At 43.8% G+C, this 21,568-nt stretch overlaps 1 protein-coding gene across 3 annotated transcripts in view; it reads right to left on the reverse strand.

Annotated features, from left to right (window-relative positions):
• The window catches only part of UHRF2 (ubiquitin like with PHD and ring finger domains 2), a 190,294-nt gene that overhangs the window by 141,200 nt on the left and 27,526 nt on the right, over positions 1-21,568 (reverse strand). For all 3 annotated transcript variants that reach the window (XM_032786058.2, XM_032786059.2, XM_032786061.2), the window contains exon 2: positions 896-1,138. In XM_032786058.2, coding sequence (XP_032641949.1) covers positions 896-1,138 — 243 coding nt within the window. The remainder of the gene's footprint in view (positions 1-895; positions 1,139-21,568) is intronic.

Raw genomic sequence — 21,568 nt, forward strand, 5'->3', positions numbered from 1 at the left:
TGTCTTTATATCAGATGTAGTTCACAGGTTTTTTGCCTCCTTGCTTTCTAGCTGGTGGTGTTATAATGCCAATTGTATGGGATGTTGCCAGATAGTGCAAGTGATGTATGATACACACACAAAAAGTATCTCCCATCAATTGGGCTGATATTGTAACACCAACAACTTCTAGGACATATTAAAGTGACTTCATATCAGGAGAGTGAGCCTCATGAAGATGTTTCTCCACCTTGCAACTCAAATTGTAACCCTGAGCTAGAGCACAAGCAGCACACTTCTCTTTTATCGCCTTGAATACTTCCCTGCACACAAGACACCTCTCAAATTTCTCACAAGGTAGACAGAAGCTGGACAAAGCAGAAAAGAGGCTGCCTACCATGAAATCTGTAACTTCTAGCTTGTCCATTTACATTGCAGCAAGACTAGATCATCTGCCCAGATGAGGAGAAAAAAAGACCAGGTTTTTCTAATACATTTGACTTCTTACTGTGCAAATTTAAATTTAAACATTTTATTATTCTAGGCCCAGTTCAGCAAGTTACTTACACATATCTAACCTTAAGTATGTGCCTTCAGTATACTGATTAGAGCCTTAGACATCATAAACTAAACACCTAAATCCCATCATGATGAAGTTACCTACTGTACCTGGAAGCTACAACAGATGTATGATCATCATTTTTAACAAATCTTTATTTAAAACAACCCCTATACTACAACTGGCCCTCATCCTCCTAATACTTATACACATGCTTAATGTTAAATTTGAAGTCAGTGGGTCTATGCTCATGCTTAAGGTTAAGCACATGAAAGTGTTTCAAGGATCTGGGTCTATATAAGCTATAGAACTGAAGCTAGAAGTACAAAACAAGATGATTTCAAAACTTGCAAATACCTTATACAATCCAATGCCAGGATCAATGAGAAATGACCGAGCAGATGTAGATGGCTGATTGGGCGATCCACTCCCTGTTGTTCTCTTGACTTTGTTCTTACAGTTGGCAACACCAAGTGCCTTGACTTCCCCATCCTTATTAGTCAAGGAAGTGGTAGGAGCATCAGACTCAGTCCGTATCAAAAGCTGAACGATGTCATTTAGTCCAACATTGTAATCGAATAAAGTATGTCCATCTTCCAGCTGTCAAAAAAAGTAGATTTTATTTTCCAAAACTCTATCTTAAGAGGAAATCTTAGCAATATTTCTTAACACAATAATTCCATAGAATAGAAAATTGTAACGCATTTTGTAAATTACTAATTAAATGACTTCTATGTGGTCATTGGTTTTGTCGGTTTCTTGCTAGAAGTGAATAGTAAAACACTTAAGTTCAATGAGACCAAGATTTCACCCAATGAGATTACCCACAGGCATAAAACTATACATGTGCACCTTTGCATGATTTGGGCCTTACCATATGCATAGGCGCCGACTCCATGGGTGCTCTGGAGGTGGAGCACCCACAGGGAAAAATTGATGGGTGCTCTGCACCCACTGGCAGCTCCCCGCGCCACCTCCCCAACCCCAGCTCACCTCTGCCTCCGTTCCACCTCCTCCCGAGTCCGCCGGTGAGTCCTACTTCTTCCCCACTCCCTCCCAGCACTTGGGCCATGAAACAGCTGTTTCACACTGTGACGGGTTGGATCACAGAAACCCCCTTGGGAAATGCCACCCAATGTGCCAAGACTACTTCTACCCCTGCCTTCCCTGCCAGCTCAGGACCTCAGCACCCTGTCCTGCTGAGCCAGACAGTCTCGTCTGCTCCAACAAAGATCCAGGGTCTGAATTACTTGCCCCAAAGCTGCAGGTTTACCTGAAAGCAGCTCACAGAAGTGTGCTGGTCTTTAACACTCAGATGCCCAACTCTCAAAATGAGGTCTAAACCCAAATAAATCGGGTTTACCCTATATAAAGATTATACAGGGTAAACTCATAAATTGTTCTCCCTCTGTAACACTGATAGAGAGATCTGCACAGTTGTTTGCTCCAAGTATTAACACATGCTCTGAGTTAATTAATAAGTAAAAAGTGATTTACTTAGGATTTAAGAGGTTCCAAGTAGTAACAGACAGAACAAAGTAAGCCACCAAACAAAATAAAATAAAATGCGCAAATCTATGTCTAATCAAACTGAGTACAGATAAGATCCTCACCAGTTCCACAGTGCTCCCTTTTACAGACTAATCTCCTTTTATATTGGGTCCAGCAATCACTCACATCCCTTGCACACTGTTCTTTGTTCCACTTTCTTTCAAGTATGGGGGGGGGGGGCGCTCTCTCTTTAGCCAGCTGAAGACAAAATGTAGGGTTTTCTTGTGAGTGGAGACCCCCTCCTCACTCCAGTGCAAAGTCCAGCTCCAAGACGGAGTTTAGGAATTACCTGGGCAAGTCACATATCCACGCATGACTCACAGTTTTTACAGGTAGCATGGACTGTTTACATGCTACCTTGAATGTCCAAATAGACTTCTTATGTGGATTGGAGCATTCCAAGATCCATTGTCCTTTAAGTGTTTCTTGACTAGGTACTTAATTTCAATATTCCTTCCTCCAGAAACTGACCAAATGCTCTACTAAGGTTATTTGGAAATCAAGCCAGTACACAGCCAACATGCATAACATTGAATACAAAAATGATACATGCATGCAAATAGGATTAATACATTCAGTAGATCACAACCTTTCCGGAGATATGTTACATGGTATATGTGGCATAAAACACATTCTAAGCTTATTTCCATAGAGCCTTATGGGAGGTACCGTCACACATGCACCAAGCGGTGGGAGAGAGGGGAAGTAGGAGGAACACGGTGCGCTTGGGGAAGAGGTGGGGCCAGAGTGAGGATTTGGGGAGGGGTCCAATAGGGGCATGGAGGAGGCAGAGTCGGGGGGGGGCGTGAGCTCCCATCGGCACCAAGGAAAGTTGGCGCCTGTGGCCATATGAGGGACAGTCTTCACCCATTGATATATTTTGCTTTCTGCAACCAAATCTCTGTACAACTTTTCATGAAGGATGTACCCGAATACTTGGACACGAATATCTAAACCGTATTAAAATTTATTTACCTAAATTTCAGTTATTGCTGATTATGTACTAATATATCATATGACTTTTAAAAACAAACTTTGTATTTCTGGATAATGCAGCACCATACCCAAATGAACAGACACGTCTCTCAATCTGTGTATTATATAATTTTAACATTAGCTTTAACAAAGATTTTAAATCTGAAATGGTCCAGTTATTTCCTACTCAGAATGCAGATGACAACTACACTGTCTCCAATACCATTATGTGGTTAAGTGTGGGGAAATGAAGTTTTACTGACAACCACTCTATTGTGTACAATGGCACAATTCACCCTTTCCCAATCTTTTCAAAGCAGCAAGTCAATATTTTAGAGAAATAATCTTTCACTATCATACAGTTTTCTAAAAGCAGTGAAGAATCCTGTGGCACTTTATAGACTAACAGATGTAATGGAGCATGAGCTTTCATGGGTGAATACCCACTCTGTTGGATGCATGTAGTGGAAATTCCCAGAAATTTCTTCGCTGCTTTTACAGATCCAGACTAACAAAGCTACCCCTCTGACACTTGACAGTTTTCTAAAATATCCAGACAGGCACAAAAGGGGTAAAAATAAAATTGAAAAAAAGTACGTTTACCTTTTGAAACAAAAACAGAAATACTTATAGTGTGAGATTATAATTAGAGAAAGACTGCAATATCATATTAGGCCTTCAGGTTTCTATCAAGAACACCCACAAATTGGATTTAGAAAAGAAAGTTTGCTACTCCACGTTTAAGACAAGAAGGGGTTAAACATATGGGTTTATTTAGCAAGTGAGTCTTGTTAACTTGCCAGTTAAGAACTATGGCCCCCGAGCCACAAAGGCACTTAAGTCTTAGATTTAGATGCCTAAATCCCAGTTTTAGGCTCTACTGCAATCCACGAAACTCCTGCCCAGTCCTGTACGCACCTAAACTCAGCATCTAAGTTTTCAAAGTAAAAACATTCCATAGGCACCACTGGGCATGCACAATGCTGACTCTCTAGGCACCCGGACACATCTATCTAAACTCCAGAGCTATCCATGAACTGCGGGAAAAGAAGCATTCTTCTGCCTCAGTTGCAGGCAGCCGTGTTCTAACCATGAAGCTATGGGTTATTCTGATGTGGGATTCCCTCAAGAGTCTACGGTTGCAGCTGTTCCACTGTGATAAATAAAAGAGTGACTGAAACAAGGGAACTCCCATCTCCCTCGTAGATGCCTTAACCATCATCATGAAGTGTCACTCTCTTTTATCCAGTGACTATTAAACTATTCATCCACAGCAGAACAGTCACTCAGCCAGAGTGAGAGCATGAGTATGATTCTAGTCCAATATTTAGGGCATCCACCTGAGAGATGGCAGACCCAGGGTCCAGTCCCTTTGATCCCATCGCTCTTTCATTATGTATCCATAGTGGAATAGCTTCAACAGAAGAGACTGTGGGAACTCCACATTACAATATCCCATCTCAATGGTTAAAGCACACTTGTTCAAGTCCTACCTCTGTGTCTCCTTCTCCTTCTTCACCAGAAGTGGGGTGAAGGGGCAACACCTGGGTCCTCCACATCCCAGGCAACACTAACCACTGGGCTAAGAGTTATAAGGGAGGGCAGGGAAGGCACTTCCTCCCAACAGTGTGCATGGAGTGAGGCAGGTGCCTAACTCATTCCCACAGAAAACAAATTCTCTCTCTCTCTCTCTCTCTCTCTCCAGGAGAGGGGTTGCCATTCGTGGATCATTAGCAGAGACAGGTGCCTCCCTGCAGCCTGGATGTAGGCATCTATCTCTGTGAGACAGGCAGGGCTTAGGACACTACCCTCATTGGACTTCTTCCAGTGAGTCAGGGAAAATGAAACTTATCCTACATCAGAATTTTAATCTTGTATGAGCATACGAAATGCTGGAAAACCAAACAATGGGCGAGATCAGTATTCTTCCCCCACTTTTCTCTGAAGGGAAGGAAAGAAGATTTCCATAAGAATATAAGAACTGCCATACTGGATCAGACCAATGGTTCGTCTAGCCCAGTACCCTGTCTTCCAACAGTGGCTGTGAATCCCCCACAGCTCTCAGTGCCCCATTTCAGTCGCTCCAAGTGCTCCTAGGACTTGGCTACACTTGCAAGTTAGAGCGCATTAAATCACCCCTGGGCGCCCTAACTCCTGACGTGTCCACATTGGCAAGGCACATAAGAGCATCTGGAGCGCCCCTGGTAATCCACCTTCAAAAGAAGCATAGAAGTTGCTGTGCCCAGCGCTGTGATTGGCCTCCAGAAACATCCCATAATCCCTTGAAGTCACGTGGCCACTCTGGTCATTGTTTTGAACTCTGCTGCAGGCATGCAGATATCCCCTTTCAAAGCTTCATGTCTGACAGCCGGCATGCTTATCCGCTCCGGGACACAAAGCAAACCATTACTGTGGAATGCTGTTGCTGCGGAGGCAGGCGTGTGCATGTGAGAGAGGTGGGGGATGATGTCGGGGTTTCCCCCCTGCCACTGTCTGAACTTAGGCAGCATGATGACATTCTCTGCCCCCCAAAACACAGTCTCTCCCCACTATACACACACAACACACTCCCTGTCACACACACCCCATTTGAAAAGCATACTGCAGCCACTTGCACACTGAGATAGCTACCACAATGCACTGCTCTCTGTGGGATTGCAAGAGCTGCTAATATGGCCACTCCACTGTGCTTGCAACTGACAGTTTTCCCTGCTTTTCCTGCTGGTGTCTCCAAGGGCTGGTTTAACTCCCGGTGCTCTACATCTGTAAGTATAGCCATAGTCTTAGTTACACCTAATAAGGGACATAAAAGGCAGTAAGAGAAGCTTCTATAAATACATTAAGAGAAAGACGAAGAAAATGTAGATCCTCTACTTAGCAGAGGAGAGCCAGTAAGAAAAGGAAAAAGGTTTTAAATGCCTATTTTGCCTCAGTTTTCACTACTAGTCAGTTGTTACTAGATGCTTAATGCAATTAATATTAACAAAGGGGAAGAAATGCAAGCCAGAATGGGAGGGGGGAGCATTTAAATAAGTTAATGTATTCAGGTCTCCAGAGCCTGAAAAATTCACTCTTTGGTACTTAAGGAATTAACTGAAGCAATCTTGGAAATATTAGCAATTATCTTTGAGAATTCATGGAGGATGGATGAGGTCCCAAAGGGCTGGAGAAGTGCAAACACAGAACATTTTGTTTTGTTTTGTTTTTTAAAAAGATAAAAAGGACCTGAGAATTATAAACCAGTCAGCCTAACTTTGGTCCAGTATCTATCCAGGTTCAAATTATTAAAACAATAAATTTAAGCATCTACAGGATAATAGCATTTTAAGGAATAGCCAGCATGGATTTACCAACAAATCATGCCAAACTAATCTAATTTCCTTCTTTAACAGGGTTATTGGCCTAGAAGATAAGGGGAAGCAGTAGATGCAACACATCTAGAATTTAGTAAGGCTTTTTTAATATAGTCCTACATGACAGCCTCATAAACAAACTAGGGAAATGTGATGAAGTTACTATGAAGTGGGTGTACAACTGGTTGAAAAAGACCACACTCATAGTTATCATTAATGGTTCACTGTTAAACCGGGAGGGCGCATCCAGTGGGGTCCCACAAGAGTCTGTCCTGGCATAGTATTATTTAGTATGTTCATTAATGGACTTGGATAATGGACTGGAGAGTACACTTATAACATGTGGATGACATCAAGCTGAGGAGTTGCAAGCACTTTAGAGGACAGGATTACAATTCAGAACAGTCTTGATCAACTGGAGAATTGAACTGATATGAACAAGATAAAATACAACAATCACAAGTGCAAAGTTCTTCACTAAGGAGGGAAAAAAAATCAAATGCACTGCTACAAAATGAGGAGTAACTGGCTAGGTGGTAGTACTGCTAAAAAGGATCTGGGGGTTATAATAGATCACAAATTAAAAGTGAGTAATGATGTGATATATTTGTAAAAAAGGCTAATATTTTGTGGTGTGTTAAAAGGAGTGAGGCCTCGGTTGGAGTATTGGGTCCCAGTTCTGGGCGTCACACTTTAGGAAAAATGTAGAGAGTCCAGAGGAGAGTAACACAAAAGGTTTAGAAAACCCCAACTATGAGGAAAGTAAAACAAACACAGTATGTTTAATCTTGAGAAAAGATAACTGAGAAGATCTGATAACAGTCTTCAAATGCATTACAGGCTATTATATAAAGAGAACTGATCAATTGTTCTCCACATCCACTGAAGGCAGGACAAAGAATTTGCAGCCAGGAAGATTTGCAGGATAGTGAAGTATTTGAATAAGCTTCCAAGGAAGGCTGTGTGATCCCCTTATTTGGAGGTTTTTAAGAACAGGTTAGACAGAATTCCCATCAGCTATGGTCTTGGTATATTTGATCCTGTCTCAGCATAGTGGGCTGGACAAGATGATCTCTCAAGGTCCCTTCCAGCCCTACATTTCTGCGACTGATGAACTTCAGCAGAAAGTTGAACTTTTCTTTGATGTAAAGGCTTCCTCATGGGTGAGGTTCCACATTAGATTTACCCTTTAGAGGATTCTTCTTTTCCTGAAGTCTCTATAAGCATTTCAAAAGACACAAAGGCAAGGGGAAATGGGGATAGTGGGTCATAATTCACTGCAAATGTTTCAGTGAATAGCTACAGTGGCTGCTATAACTGAGTTGGCAAGTTGCTGTTTCTAAAGTGTTTTCCAAGATAAAGAAAATGTATATTGAACTAAATGGTTAAGATGTAATGAAATCCCGAGAAGAATCTTTTTTTTTCCCCCTCCACAAATGGTGAGAAAGTAGCAGAGAGCATTAAACTGAATGCACCTGTTAAGACAAAGTCATCTGTATTTCTGCGAACCCTGCTGATGCAATGGATTCAATTTCCTCAGGGGGATAATCAGACTTATTCCACTTGCCATATCTACTACTACTGACCACACCGTCTCTTGGATAAGGATAATTGTATAGCTCTTGAGCAACTAGTTAAAAGTAGTTCTAAATTTCTGTTAACTTCATTTATGTCTACTACTGGCTAACAATATTTGCCAACTAGATCAATAGCCTGCAAGCTATACACCGCAAAACTGCATAATTGCTATCCAACAGCTTCATGATACAGAACGTTAAATGATTCTTAGGTGCCATGTCTCCACCTGCCCAGGCTATGGAACTAAATGTATCATACTACTTTAGCCTCACTGCCCTTCCTTAGGGGGAAAAACTATATTCCCCTCTTAAGGGTTACTACTGCTATAATTTGCAATATAGAGAGAAAGACTGACTGGGAATGTGTACAGATAACTTTCCTTTATATTTGAACGTTTTCCCATGTATGTGTCAGCTTCAGTGAACCAAAATTGTTTAACTCTCCCCCCGACATACGCACACACCAAAAAACCTGATAATAGTCCTAAAGCACTATAGCAAAGTAGGTAGAAAGTTTTATCAGAGCCAGGTAGCTAGTGTTTTTTGTAGCTGACAAGAAGCCTTTATCTAGTTATTTTTCTGGGCCACAAAAAGTTCTCAAACTATCCAGAATCAGTTTTGTAGACTGCTTCCCAGAGAGAAAAGTCAACTAATCTACGCACGGCAGATCAGAAGCATGATTGGCATTAGCACCCAATAAAACCCATCACGGCCCTTTGGATTCAGCATTCCTGCTACTATCCTTCCCCTCTACACAGACTAGGTAAAATTAATGGTGCTATGTCTGGTCAGAACTGCTAACTATTTCTGATCACTAGTACTAATAGATATAAAAGAGTGATAATTATGGCGATGGTCTTCTTCCTTATTCCTCACAAAGGATCTCTTGTATCTTTAATTCTTCCATTCAACTCAACTTCAGCTGAGCCACAATTCTTGCTATTAGAGCACCAGGGAGAGCAGCATGGCCATAGCTATGGAAACAGGACTTAAGTGGTTATAAAGAGGAGAACAGGAAGTGTTTCGATTGACAATTTCCTTGTATTCCAAAATGCTGGGGGGCGGGGGGGGTTTGAAGGGAGAGGGGCTAGTTTGTAGTTCAGGGTGAATAAAGAGATTCTTTTTTAAATCTCTATATTAATTAGCTAAATAAACCTACCTGATTAAATCTCAAATTGACAATCTATGTTAAGGCCTAATGTTACTATAATCTAGGGTTGCTGATTAATTGAAGTTAACATGTGATTAACCTCAAAAAAATTAACTGCAATTAATCGCACTGTTAAACAATAGAATACCAATTAAAATTTATTACAGACAGTATTTTTGGGATTTTTTTTACGTTTTCAAATAGATTGATCTCAATTACAATACAGAATACAAAGCATACACTGCTCACATTTTTATTACAAATGTTTGCACTGTAAAAAATGATAAACAAAAGAAACAGTATTTTTCAATTCACCTCATACAAGTAGTGTAGTGCATTCTCCATCATGAAAGTGCAACTTAGAAAGGTTGTGCATTCTCCATCATGAAAGTGCAACTTAGAAAGGTTGATTTTTTATATATATAACTGCACTAAAATACAAAACAATGCAAAAAACTGTAGAGCTCACAAGCCCATCGAGTCCTATTTCTTGTTAAGACAAACACATTTGTTTCCATTTATGGAAGATAATGCTGCCTGCTTTTTATTTACGTCACCTGAAAGTGAGAATAGACATTCACATGGCACTGTTGTAGCAAGGTATTTATGTGCCAGAGATACCAAACATTCTCATGCCCCTTCATGCTTCAGCCACCGTTCCAGAGGACATGCTTCCATGCTAATGACGTTCATTTAAAAAAAAAAAAAGAGAGTTAATTAAATTTTCAGCTGAACTCCTTGCGGGAGATTTGTATGTCTCTGGCTCTGTTTTACCTGCATTCTGCCATATATTTCATGTTATAGTAGTCTTGGATGATGACTCAGCACATGATGTTCGTTTTAAGAACACTTTCACTGCATATCTGACAAAATGCAAAGAAGGCACCAATGTGAAATGTCTAAAGATAGCTACAGCATTCGACTGAAGGTTTAAGAATCTGAAGTGCCTTCCAAAAATCGAGAGGGACAAGGTATAGAGCAGGGGTCGGAAACCTTTCAGCAGTGGTGTGCTGAGTCTTCATGTATATTCTAATTTAAAGGCTTCGTGTGCCGGTAATACATTTTAACATTTTTAAAAGGTCTCTGTAAGTCTATAATATATAACCAAACTACTGTTATATGTAAAGTAAACAAGGTTTTCAAAATGTTTCAGAAGCTTTATTTAAAATTAAATTAAAATGCAGACTGTATTAGTTTAGTGTGATCCTTGCCCTTGCTTTTCCTTGCTGAGTTTTCCAATGTCTAGTGGCACGCATTTGTATACTTTAAGCTACACAGAGACTTCAGAGTGATCAGTTGTTAACCGGCTAGACCCCCAGATCAGCAGCTGAGATAAGGGGAGCTGGCAGCTGATAGGGCTGAGCAGGGCAGGAGACCTGGACCTTGTCTGGCAGGGGGCTGTGCTGGAACTCCAATCGGAAGCAAGGTGAGTGGGGCTGCAATAGGGACCCCACCTGGCAAGGAGCCAGCAGCCGGAACCCCCGAGCAGCAGCGGGCTGAGCGGGTCAGTCCGTCCAGCTCTGGGGTTTCGGCAGTGGGTCAAGCATCTCTGCATGCCCCCGCTCTGGGGTTTCAGCTGCCAGCTAATGCCAGCTGGGATCTCAGCCCACTGCCAGCCTGGGGTTCCTTCCCCCAGGCCAGCACGGGTGCTGAGTGGGACCCCGGCTGGAAAGGGGCCAGCACCGGGAACCCCAGAGCGGCACTCATCCTGCTGCCACTCTGGGGTTTCCACTGCTGGCTCCTGCCAGCTGGGGTCTCAGACCGCTGCCAGCCTGGGGGAAAAGAACCCCAGGCCAGCAGTGGGCGGTGAGTGTGACCGGCGGTGGGACCCCAGCTCGCAGGATCCGGTAGTGGAAACTCCAGAGTGGTGGCAGGCTGAGCAGCTCAGCCTGCCACCGCTCTGGGGTTTCAGCTGTCGGCTCCTGCCAGCTGGGGTCACAGCTTGCTGCCAGCCTCCAGTTCCTTCCCCAAGGCCAGCAGCGGCTGCTGAGTGGGACCGGCAGTGAGACCCTAGCTGGCAAGGGGCCAGCAGAGGGAACCCCAGAGTGGTGGCGGGCTGAGCAGCTCAGGCCGCCCTGCATGCCATCAAAAATCGGCTTGTGTGCCATAGGTTGTAAACCCCTGGTACAGAGCATGCTTTCAGAAGTCTTAAGAGAGCAACATTCCGATGCAGAAACTACAGAATCCGAACCACCAAAAAAGAAAAATCAACTCTCTGCTGGTGGCATCTGACTCAGAGGATGAAAACGAACATGTATCGATCCACAGTGCTTTGGATTGTTATCGAGCAGAACTGATCATCAGAATGGACGCATTGCCTCTGGAATGGTGGTTGAAGCATGAAGAGACAAATGAATCTTTAGTGCATCTGGCATACAAATACCTTGCAACATCGGCTACAACAGTACCACACTAATGCCTATTCTCACTTTCAGATGACATTGTGAACAAGAAGTGGGCAGCATTATCTCCTGCAAAAGTAAACAAACTTGTTTGTCTGAGTGATTGGCTGAACAAGTAACAGGACTGAGCGGACTTGAAGGCTCTAAAATTTTACATCGCATTTTTAATGCAGTTTTTTTTACATAATTCTATATTTGTAAGTTCAATTTTCATGATAAAGAGACTGCACTAAAGTATTTGTATTAAGTGAATTGAAAAATGCAATTTCTTTTGTTTTGTTTTTTAAACGGTGCAAATATTTGTAGTTAGAAATAAATATAAAGTGAGCACTGAACTATTTGTATTCTGTGTTATAACAGAGTGTAGAAAACATCCAAATATATTTAAGTAAACGGTATTCTATTACTGTTCAACAGTGCGATTTAATCGCACTCTTAGAGATGTATTTTTTTTTAATCGCTTGAGAGACCTACTATAATCTATTAATCATTTCAACTCACTATTTTCATTTAATGAGTACATATTTACTGTCAAAGTTTTAAATAATGTCAAACCATGGAATTGATAGAAGACTCTGGTTAAGTACCTGGGAAACAGTTTGTTGCAGTTTTACACCAGCTTTTGACAGCAGTAATCTCTCCTGCAGGTGCAGAGCATGTTTTCTTCAACTAGTTCAGTTCAATGACAAGCTCATACAAAGGTGAAAACCCAACTGGGAATTGAAAAAGCAAAAAAAATCTTATTTTTATTCCAATTCATGGATTGGAAGGGGAAAACAAAAAGTGTGAGAGGATGATATCTTCTAGTTCTCGTAAAATGTGTTGAAAGATATGGCAACCAGAAAGGAGAGACTATGGATAATGCTTCTTTTCTGTTTAGTTTTAAATGCAACACGTTTTGATAACCTTATTTTTTTGTTGTGTCGTTTAAGGTAGTTTTATTGAATAAAAAGCCATTCTTGTGCATTAAAAAATTTCTACCTAAATGATACAAGCGATGAGAAAAAGAGTTAAATCACTATTTTCTAAACATAACTAAAAATTAAATCTGAATAAATATATTTTTAGCTATACTTTTGTTTCAGCAATTATAGCTTGTGTGTCCCCTGGTTAGCAAAAAGTAGTATCAAATTTAGTATAAAGGCCATATTTAGTTGCAAATCAGTATGTTCTAGTGCTTTAATAATCAAATGACAATCCAGCTCATTAGGGAAAGAACTGAAGCACAAAAACAAAACAAAATTAGAAGTGAATTATCTACATTATGGTTTCCTGCTTGCCGATTTAAGGTATGATTAAAACTGGTAATTTAAAAGTCATCCTGCTGTATTCCTTCTCTACCTCAAGAGTCCCAACAAGTGATTTCTTGGCAGACTGTGCTGAGTAAATAGCAAGATCCACACTGAGGGTATGGCTACACTTGCAGCTGTACAGCGCTGGGAGTTACAGCTGTCTTCGTACAGCTGTATAGGGAAAGCGCTGCAGTGTGGCCACAATTGCAGCATTTGCAGCGCTGTTGGGAGTGGTGCATTATGGGCAGCTATCCCACAGAGCGTGATTTCTGCGGGAAATGGAGCCCGAGCTGCTTAGGAGTATGCTGATGAGTCTCACCAGCATATCACATTTGGCAGTTGAGCTATTCCTTCAGCTCCAAAGTGACAGTGAGGAGTCCGATGATGATAGAGTCGCCTGACACGTATGACACTAAATTGCTTGTGGCATTCACGGAAATGCTCAGCACTGTGGAAAGCCGCTTTTAGGCTCGGGAAACAAGCACTGAGTGGTGGGATCACATTGTCCTGCAAGTCTGGCATGACAAGCAGTGGCTGCAAAACTTTCGCATGAGAAAAGTCACTTTCATGGGACTGTGTGCTGAGCTCGCCCCAACCCTGTGGCGCAAGGACACGAGATTGAGAGCTGCCCTGTCAGTGGAGAAGCAGGTGGCTATTGCAATCTGGAAGTTGGCAACTCCAGACAGCTACCAGTCGCGAACCAGTTTGGAATGGGAAAGTTGACCGTTGGAATAGTGTTGATGCAAGTTTGCGGGGCCATTAATCGCATCCTGCTAAGAAGAACCGTGACTCTGGGGAATGTGCAGGACATTCTGGATGGCTTTGCACAAATGGGTTTCCCTAACTGTGGAGGGGCGATAGATGGGACGCATAGTCCTATTCTAGCACCATCCCACCTAGCATTCGAGTACACTAATCAGAAGGGGTATTTCTCTATGGTTCTTCAGGCGCTTGTGGATCCCTGTGGGCGTTTCACTGACATTAACACAGGCTGGCCTGGAAAGGTGCATGATGCAAGCATCTTTCGGAACAGTGGCCTGTTCAGGAAGCTGTAGGCCAGGACTTTTTTCCCAGACAGGAAGATTACAGTAGGGGACGTCGAAATGCCCATTGTGATCCTTGGAGACCCCGCTTACCCATTAATACCTTGGCTCATGAAACCATATACAGAGAAGCTTGACAGGAGCCAGGACCGGTTCAATTACAGGCTGAGCCAGTGCAGAATGACTGTGGAGTGTGCTTTTGGCCGGCCGTTTAAGAGGGCGCTGGACGATATCAATCTGTATGGGAAGCTAGACTTGGGCAATAGCATCCTGCATGTTATATTCCCGTTGTGCTGTACTCTCCATAATATTTGTGAAGGGAAGGGTGAAAATTCAGTCAGGAAATGGACCTCTCGAGGTTCAACGCCTGGAGGCTGAATTTGCACAGCCAGAGAGCAGGCCTACTAGAGAGAGCCCCAGCACAGGGCTACAAGGATTAGGGATGCCTTGGGGGAGGAATTTGAGTCTGAAAAACAACAGTAATGTTGTTGTGCCTGGCACGGGAAGTGAAGTGCAGTTGTTACAATGTAGTAGGATCTTGTTTTTGCTAAAATGATTTGCAGTGCCTGTTTCTTTCCTGGGCTACGGTATCTTCACTTTCGCAATAATAAAGACTGTTTTCAAAAGCCAGTAATTCATTTATTGAAAAGAAAATAACTGTATTGACAGAAACACAACATTTTTGGAACCTAAAAGGGCAGGGGGGTGGGGGGTGGTGAACTGTACAGTCACAGGATTTGAATATGTCCTGTCTGAGTGCTGTGCAATGACTGCTGCACCATTCAGGGATGCTATACTGCATGGTGATGGGGGTTGAGTGCAGAGGGTAAAGGGTTCGTAGTTCTCAGGGCTGTTGGTGAACATACAGGTGTTGGGAGCAGCTGGTGGTGGTAAGAACCTGGATGGCTGGGGAAGGGGGTTTGGAGCTGACATTGGGGCACAAGGAAAGAGCTTTGGGATGAGGAGGGGGAGGGGGGCAACGGTTAGTGGTCTGCCTGCATGGCTAACGAGTGACTGGATAAAGAGTCTGCTTGGCGCACCAGGATGGTATCGCTGTTTGTGCTTTTCTTCTTTAGCCCTGCGTTTCTCTGCCAGCCTGCTTTCCCTTTCCCTCCAGTTTTGTCACTCTCGGCAGAGTGATCCACAACTGCTTTCAGCATGTCTTCTTTGTCTTTTTCGCGGCTTTTCCTGAGGTTTAGGCCTCTGGGCAGTCGAGTAGTCAAGACACTTTTCGAAAGGCCAAGGCAACAGTTAACAGAGGCAGCTTGTTTATAATCTCGCCCAGACACTATCCCACAGAGTTTACAGTCTTCTATTTAGCAGCTTCTTCCCTATCAAACCAGATACACCAACCCACAGGAGCCACGAAATGCTGAGTAAGCGGCAATGATTTGCTTCAGTTTCTGTGCGCTGGAAGCAAACTGCTGCAGGGAGCACCTACTGGAACACGTCTCCCAACATTTTCAACAGGTATCTTGAAGAACTCTCGCTGCTGCGGGTCACCTGGGAAGAGCGGGAGGGTCTTCTCAGCACAATGCGGATTCCGCCATGGCCCCTTGCAGCATTGCCTGTGTGCAGCAATGGTCCCCCCAACCGCTCGCGGACACAGGTGCGGACGCGTTACCGACTGCGGACAGGACCCAACAGTGGCTTTCCCTATAAACTTGCACCAGCGCACTGCCCACGCTCTGGCGGAAACTTTTGAAGAGATTACCAAGGCCTGATTACCGCGATCGACAGACCACATCAATGGCTATCACATTCTCGGCACGCATGCATGCAAGCCTAACCCCCCTCCTCTCCTGAAACATTTTCCATCTGAAAAGAAAAGCTGTTACTGGTAACCCACTCCCTCTGCCTTGTCCTTACCAAGTACCGGCTGCTGGACTGGCTACCTTCCTCCTAGGCTAGAAGAGCGCCTGGCTGCATGCCTCCTGGGACTCCAAGTGTTCTCCCCCCACCCCATACCCTCAGTCTCCGGTTCGTCCGTCCCCCCCCGCTCCTCGTCGTCCTCTTCCCCCCCCCCCCCTCTGAATTGGTCCATTGTGGTCATCGGATTGGCAGTGGGGTCACACCCAAGTATCGCGTCCAGCTCCTTGTAAAAACGGCAGGTCGTGGGGGCAGCGCCGGAATGGCGGTTTCCCTCGCGGGCTCTGCAATAGGCACTCCACAGCTCCTTCACTTTAACCTTGCACTGCACCGCATCCCAGTCATGGCCCCTTTCCAGCATGGCCCTTGAGATCTGCCCATAGGTACTGTAATTCCTACAGCTGGAGAGCAGCTGTGACTGCACAGCTTCCTCACCCCAACCACTGATGAGGTCCTGCAACTCGCCATTGCTCCATGCTGGGGCTCGTTTGGCACGTGGAGGCATGCTCACCTGGAAAGATTCACTGACTGCACTCCACACCTGGCTGAGCAAACAGGAAGGGAATTTTTAAAATTCCGGGGGTATTTAAAAGGCGGGTCACCTGAGGCCAGGGCAGTAGAGTGCAAACTGATGCGCAGAGTGGCTGAACAGGCATTCTGGGATACCTCCGAATACCTCTGGAGGCCAATTACAGTGCTTTTGATGGCCATGAGCACCACCAGAGCTGCAATTGTTATACTCCAAGCAGAGCAGGAGTACAGCCAGCGCTGCAGCCAGGGAGATGCAGTGCTGTATATGCCTTGCAAGTGTGGACGGTGAGTAAGCTGCAGCGCTGTAAACCCACCATCAGCGCTGCAACTCTCCAGTGTAGCCAAGCCCTGATTCTTAATCCTGTAATAAACGGTGCATATTGGAAAATGATTTGAACTTCTTGAGATCTGTCAGAGTTAACTGTATCTTCAGTTAATATTCCTTTTACTTTAATCTACCTAAACAGTGAAATTAGTTATGATTCAAAATAGGTTTTTTTTGAACTACTCAGGAAAATATAAACCCATCTGAGTGTTCATTGAGCTAGTTACATTACCATAATTCAGTTCAGCTAGAATTCAGCAGAAAGCAAGGCACTTCTCATTCCAAGTGACTGCTTTTACAGCTACAAAATGCATCAATTGTCCTTGTAGTAAGTCTGTTCAACACAGACTTGAAGACGGCTTATTTTCAGTTAAAGGGGCTATTTCACAAGCTTCAGTAATGTTACTTCCATGTAATTCTATTAATATTAAAAGCACTCTTACTAAGTTTATAAAGTTTTAAGAAAAAAATGGCACCACACTGGTTTCATTTGTTCTCCAAGTTTTTTTTTCCTTTAAAAACAGGGCTTACTTAATTAAAAGCACTCTAAAAGAGCTGTTCACGATTCAGTTGAAGTTGTGTCCCCTTAGAAAGATTTTACTTCTTATTTCTGAAATTCTTTATTCAGTTTTGAGAGTCAACATGAGTGAGGTAAACTTTTATTAGACCAATTTCCGGGAGGGGGGGGGGTAGGGAGAGAGAGGCTTTTGAGCCACAGAGAGGTCGTCTTCAGATCTGGGAAAGGTACTCCCCAATTCACAGCATAATGCAAGATGAAACAGGTTGTTTAGCATAAGTACACCTCTATCCCAATATAACAAGACCCAATATAACACAAATTTGAATATAACGTGGTAAAGCAGTGCTGGGCTGGGGGGGGGGGCGGGGAGACACCTGCGCACTCTGGTGGATTGAGGGTGGTAAAGCACTGTAATGGGTTTCCTAGGGACATAGTGGAATCTCCATCCTTAGAGGTTTTTAAGGCCCGGTTTGACATGATGATTTAGTTCAGGGGTCTCAAATGTGTGGCTCGCAGAGCTCTTCCCTGCAGACCGCCAAGCTCCCCGCGCTCCCCCTCCCCTCGAGTTATTTTATGCGGCAGCTAAGCTCCCTGCTCCCCAATGTTTGGGCTGGGTCACTCCCCCGGCCCCACCTGCCACTCCCACGCGTCTCCCCCGGGCTCACTTTCTGCCCCTTCACTGCCCCAGAGCCTGCAGCTCATGCTGGCTCCACTCTGCTCTGCCAGCTCCAGCATCATCTGCTGCCATAGGGTCCTAGTGCCTCTCTTCAGTATGACCAGGGCAGGTTGCCCTTCCCCTTCCCTTCTGCCCTAGTTCTGAGCCTCTCCAATGCCCCACAGCCCTCACCCCTGCATCCCCTCCTATCCTCAAACTCCATCCCAGAGCCTGCACCCCTTACCCCAGCCCGGAGCCTGCACCCGACCCCCTCCCCCACCCAAACGTCCTCCCAGAGCCTTAGGCAGGTTGGGGTGGAGTTTGAGGGGGCGGAGTTGGGGGGGCAGGTTCTGGGCACCACCAAAATTTCTACAAACCTGCCATCCCTGGACGAGCTGGAGCAGGAGTGGTGTGGTGGTGCAGCCCAGTGCGGCGGGGGGGGGGGCTTTAACCGAAGTAAACCTAACTAAGTCCGTGTTTTGTCCTTTGAGTGAGGTGCATTACTGTTGGTGACACTTAGCATTTTCAGGGGGGGGGGCAGGGGGAGCAAAGAGCTGAGCGCTCAGGGGAGGAGGTGGAGAGGAAACGGGGCAGGGGCAGGGCCAGAGCCTCATGGAAGGGGTGGAGTGGGGGCAGGGCCAAGGGCAGCGAGGGGAGGTGTCAGTGATGCAGCCATTGGGCCAACGTACTAGTCCTCATGTGGCCCGCTTGGTCATTTGAGTTTGAGACCCCCGATTTAGTTGGTGTTGGTCCTGCTTTGAGCAGGGGGTTGGATTAGATGACCTCCTGAGTTCCCTTCCAACCCTGATATTCTATAACACGGTTTCACCTATAACACGGTAAGATTTATTGGCTCCCAAGGACACCGTTATATCGAGGTAGAGTTATAGTTAACATATATTGTAAAGGCACCATTCAACATGCAGTGGGCAGTTACCACCTCTGCAGTCATAGGACAAAAGAGGGGTTACAGACTATTTTAAAAAGCCATAAATCCACTGTGTGTTCAGTCCATGATTTTTAGTGTCTAGCAGAGTAATGCATTTAAGCTCCCAGGCTCATCTTTTGAAAGTGTTGGCCAGGTTTCTTTTGAGGACAGGTTAGTGTGATAGAATGATCATTTTGTGAGAAACATTCACGCAGAGGTGATAAAAACACCCTATCTTCTTTTCTCGTGCAATTTCATTCAAGAGTGTAGCAACTGTCTGGTTTCATCCACATACACCTCTACCCTGATATAACGCTGCCCTGGGGGAGCCAAAACAAAAAAATCTTACCGTGTTAGAGGTGAAACTGCATTATATCGAACTTGCTTTGATCCACCGGAGTGCGCAGCCCCGCCCCCTTGGAGCGCTGCTATACCGTGTTATATCAGGCTGCACTGTATCAGGATAGAGATGTAGTTATTGGGTTGTTTAGTGCATTGGATGAGGTACACCACATGTTGTGATAGGCATGTGTAGGATCCAGGGATCCTGAAAGGTGTGTTGGGGGGAAGATGTTGATCCCTGTAGCAGTGGAGATATGGTCCAATAAAAGATATTACCTCACCCACTTTTTCTTGTTAATGTTCTGGGGCTACCACAGCTACAACTACACATTATTCAGTTCCAAGCAGTTCCAGTGTTGGTCTGTCCTGTAAAAATTCTAAAGTAGTGAGAACTTTTATGCTGTAAGTACTAGACATTAAAACAAGTCCCAGAACATTTTAAAACAAATGAAATTTTAGTACATTTCAGAAGAAGTTACAAAGTGTTTCTTCTGTGTATCTGCAGGGTTCTAGTATCATAATTTCTTCCCCCCCCCCCCCTTCAAAACAATCTTGAACCTCAAGCAAGCTACCCCACACTTCATAAAAAACTGTCTTCTGGTTACTGTGCAGCAGTATAGTTCCAACTGTCTTTTTACAGGTATGTTAGCTGCAAGGAAAGGGAAAAAGACTTCTGGTGCTTCAATTCTAGTGAGAATAGCAGCTGTAGAATTCTAGTCCAGAGGTATGCTAGGTCAACCATCTTCTGACAAGAGCCCAAATTCTGCTGAATCTGTCACATGGCTCATAACACATTAAGTGGGCCAGATCCAGCCTACAGGTTAGGTATTGGACACCACCAGCTTAGTGGCAGCCACCTGATACTGTGTGTTTGGTACACCTTCTCTCCTGGGGGGAGTACCAAAAACCAAACTGCTTTCAGCAAGGCAAGCTATGAGTGGCAGATGCTTTCTTGACTCATTCAAACTGTCTCATTCAGTACCACAATGCTCTTACTGCAGCCCAAATTGCTATGATTTAGACTAACATTATATAAAACTTGAAATGCCCTATGCAGACAGGACCTAACGTCAAAGCATACAAGAGCATGAGACAGAGACAAGTATCCTGGAGAGAGCCAGAAGCTCTTCAGCATTCAAGTGAAGCACGAGTCCCAAAAAACACACTAGATTTGGTTTACAAAGGACAGAATCCTGAGCTGTTGACTGTAGAACACATGCTGGTGATCTGGAGAGCTCCTGGTCACATGGTGGTTTAGTGTCCAGATGCTAATTATATTAAATTTAAAGAAAATCCCTTGTCCATTCTGATTTTTATAACTCATAAGAATGTCAGTCCTGAGATGATTGACTGGAGGGAAGGTGGTCCATGAAAGCCAACTGCCTAATTTTAAGAAATTTGTAAAGAATGGGGTAGGACTTACAGCTCAGTAGTACTCTGTGTCAGATTTCTGCTTACACCTGACTGGTACTACTGCCTCAGACTGACAGACAAGGTGAGTGAGACCGTATATTTTATTGGATCAACTGCTGTTGGTGAGACACAAGTTTTTGAGCTTATGCAGAGCTCTTCAGACTTGTCAGGCAACTAGTTAACACAGCCAAGCTGTATTTTGTGAAAGTCATTAACATATCTGCAGAGAGATTTTATAAACTGTACCAAAGTCAAGGTGCATAAAGTCATTTAGCACTGATTTCTTTCAAGTGTTTACTTAATCAGATTTTTGTTTACATGTTGCTAGTTCTTCCCTTCTTCTCATTTTGTCTCTTAAAAACCAAGAGAGATTCACATTAGCAATCTGTCTTCCTAATTATCTGTAGACTTTCTATTTATGTGGTTTATTTAATGTATCCATCAAAACTACGTAAGTTCTAGGGTCCCATTAACATTCTCTGAGAACACCAAAACTCAATCAGGAACTTAAAATGTAGCCAGGTTATCTGCTTTTCGTTACCACCAACTTCCAATAAACTGAACATTCACAGGTCAAGAAACATGAAATGATGTAGCCAGTTCTCCTATTGAGTTACTGTGGCTAGGCATCTTTAAGTATTTTAAAAAAGAAACTGAGCCTGACTACACCTGAAATATTTGTATCAGTGTTGCTTACTGATATCTACGCTAGCTCAAACCCCAGTGCTGAACCAATATACAGCCAGTGTCATTACATCAGTATAAATACCCCTCATATAGACAGACCTTAACCATCTTCAGAAACTGTCAGGCAAGTACATGCATACGAGTATAAACAGGTAGTACAGCATTCACAAGTTTAACTGTATGTACTACAGTAACTCCCAAAAAGGGAGATGTTTATCTATAATACATTAATATAAGTGACTAGTGATATCAACTGCAATCGCTAATTAAAAAAAAAAACAAAAAAACAGAAGACGTGTGACCAGTTTTTTGATGGAACACAGCTAATATATCTGAGACTGTTTTGAAAGAAAATTAGTTAGGTATGTATGGCTCTCTGCATATATTCCAGAAGTTACTGGCTAAAGACTTTTAAGG

Source organism: Chelonoidis abingdonii, chromosome 6 (assembly GCF_003597395.2).
Source record: "Chelonoidis abingdonii isolate Lonesome George chromosome 6, CheloAbing_2.0, whole genome shotgun sequence".
NCBI classification, from domain to species: Eukaryota; Metazoa; Chordata; order Testudines; family Testudinidae; genus Chelonoidis; species Chelonoidis abingdonii.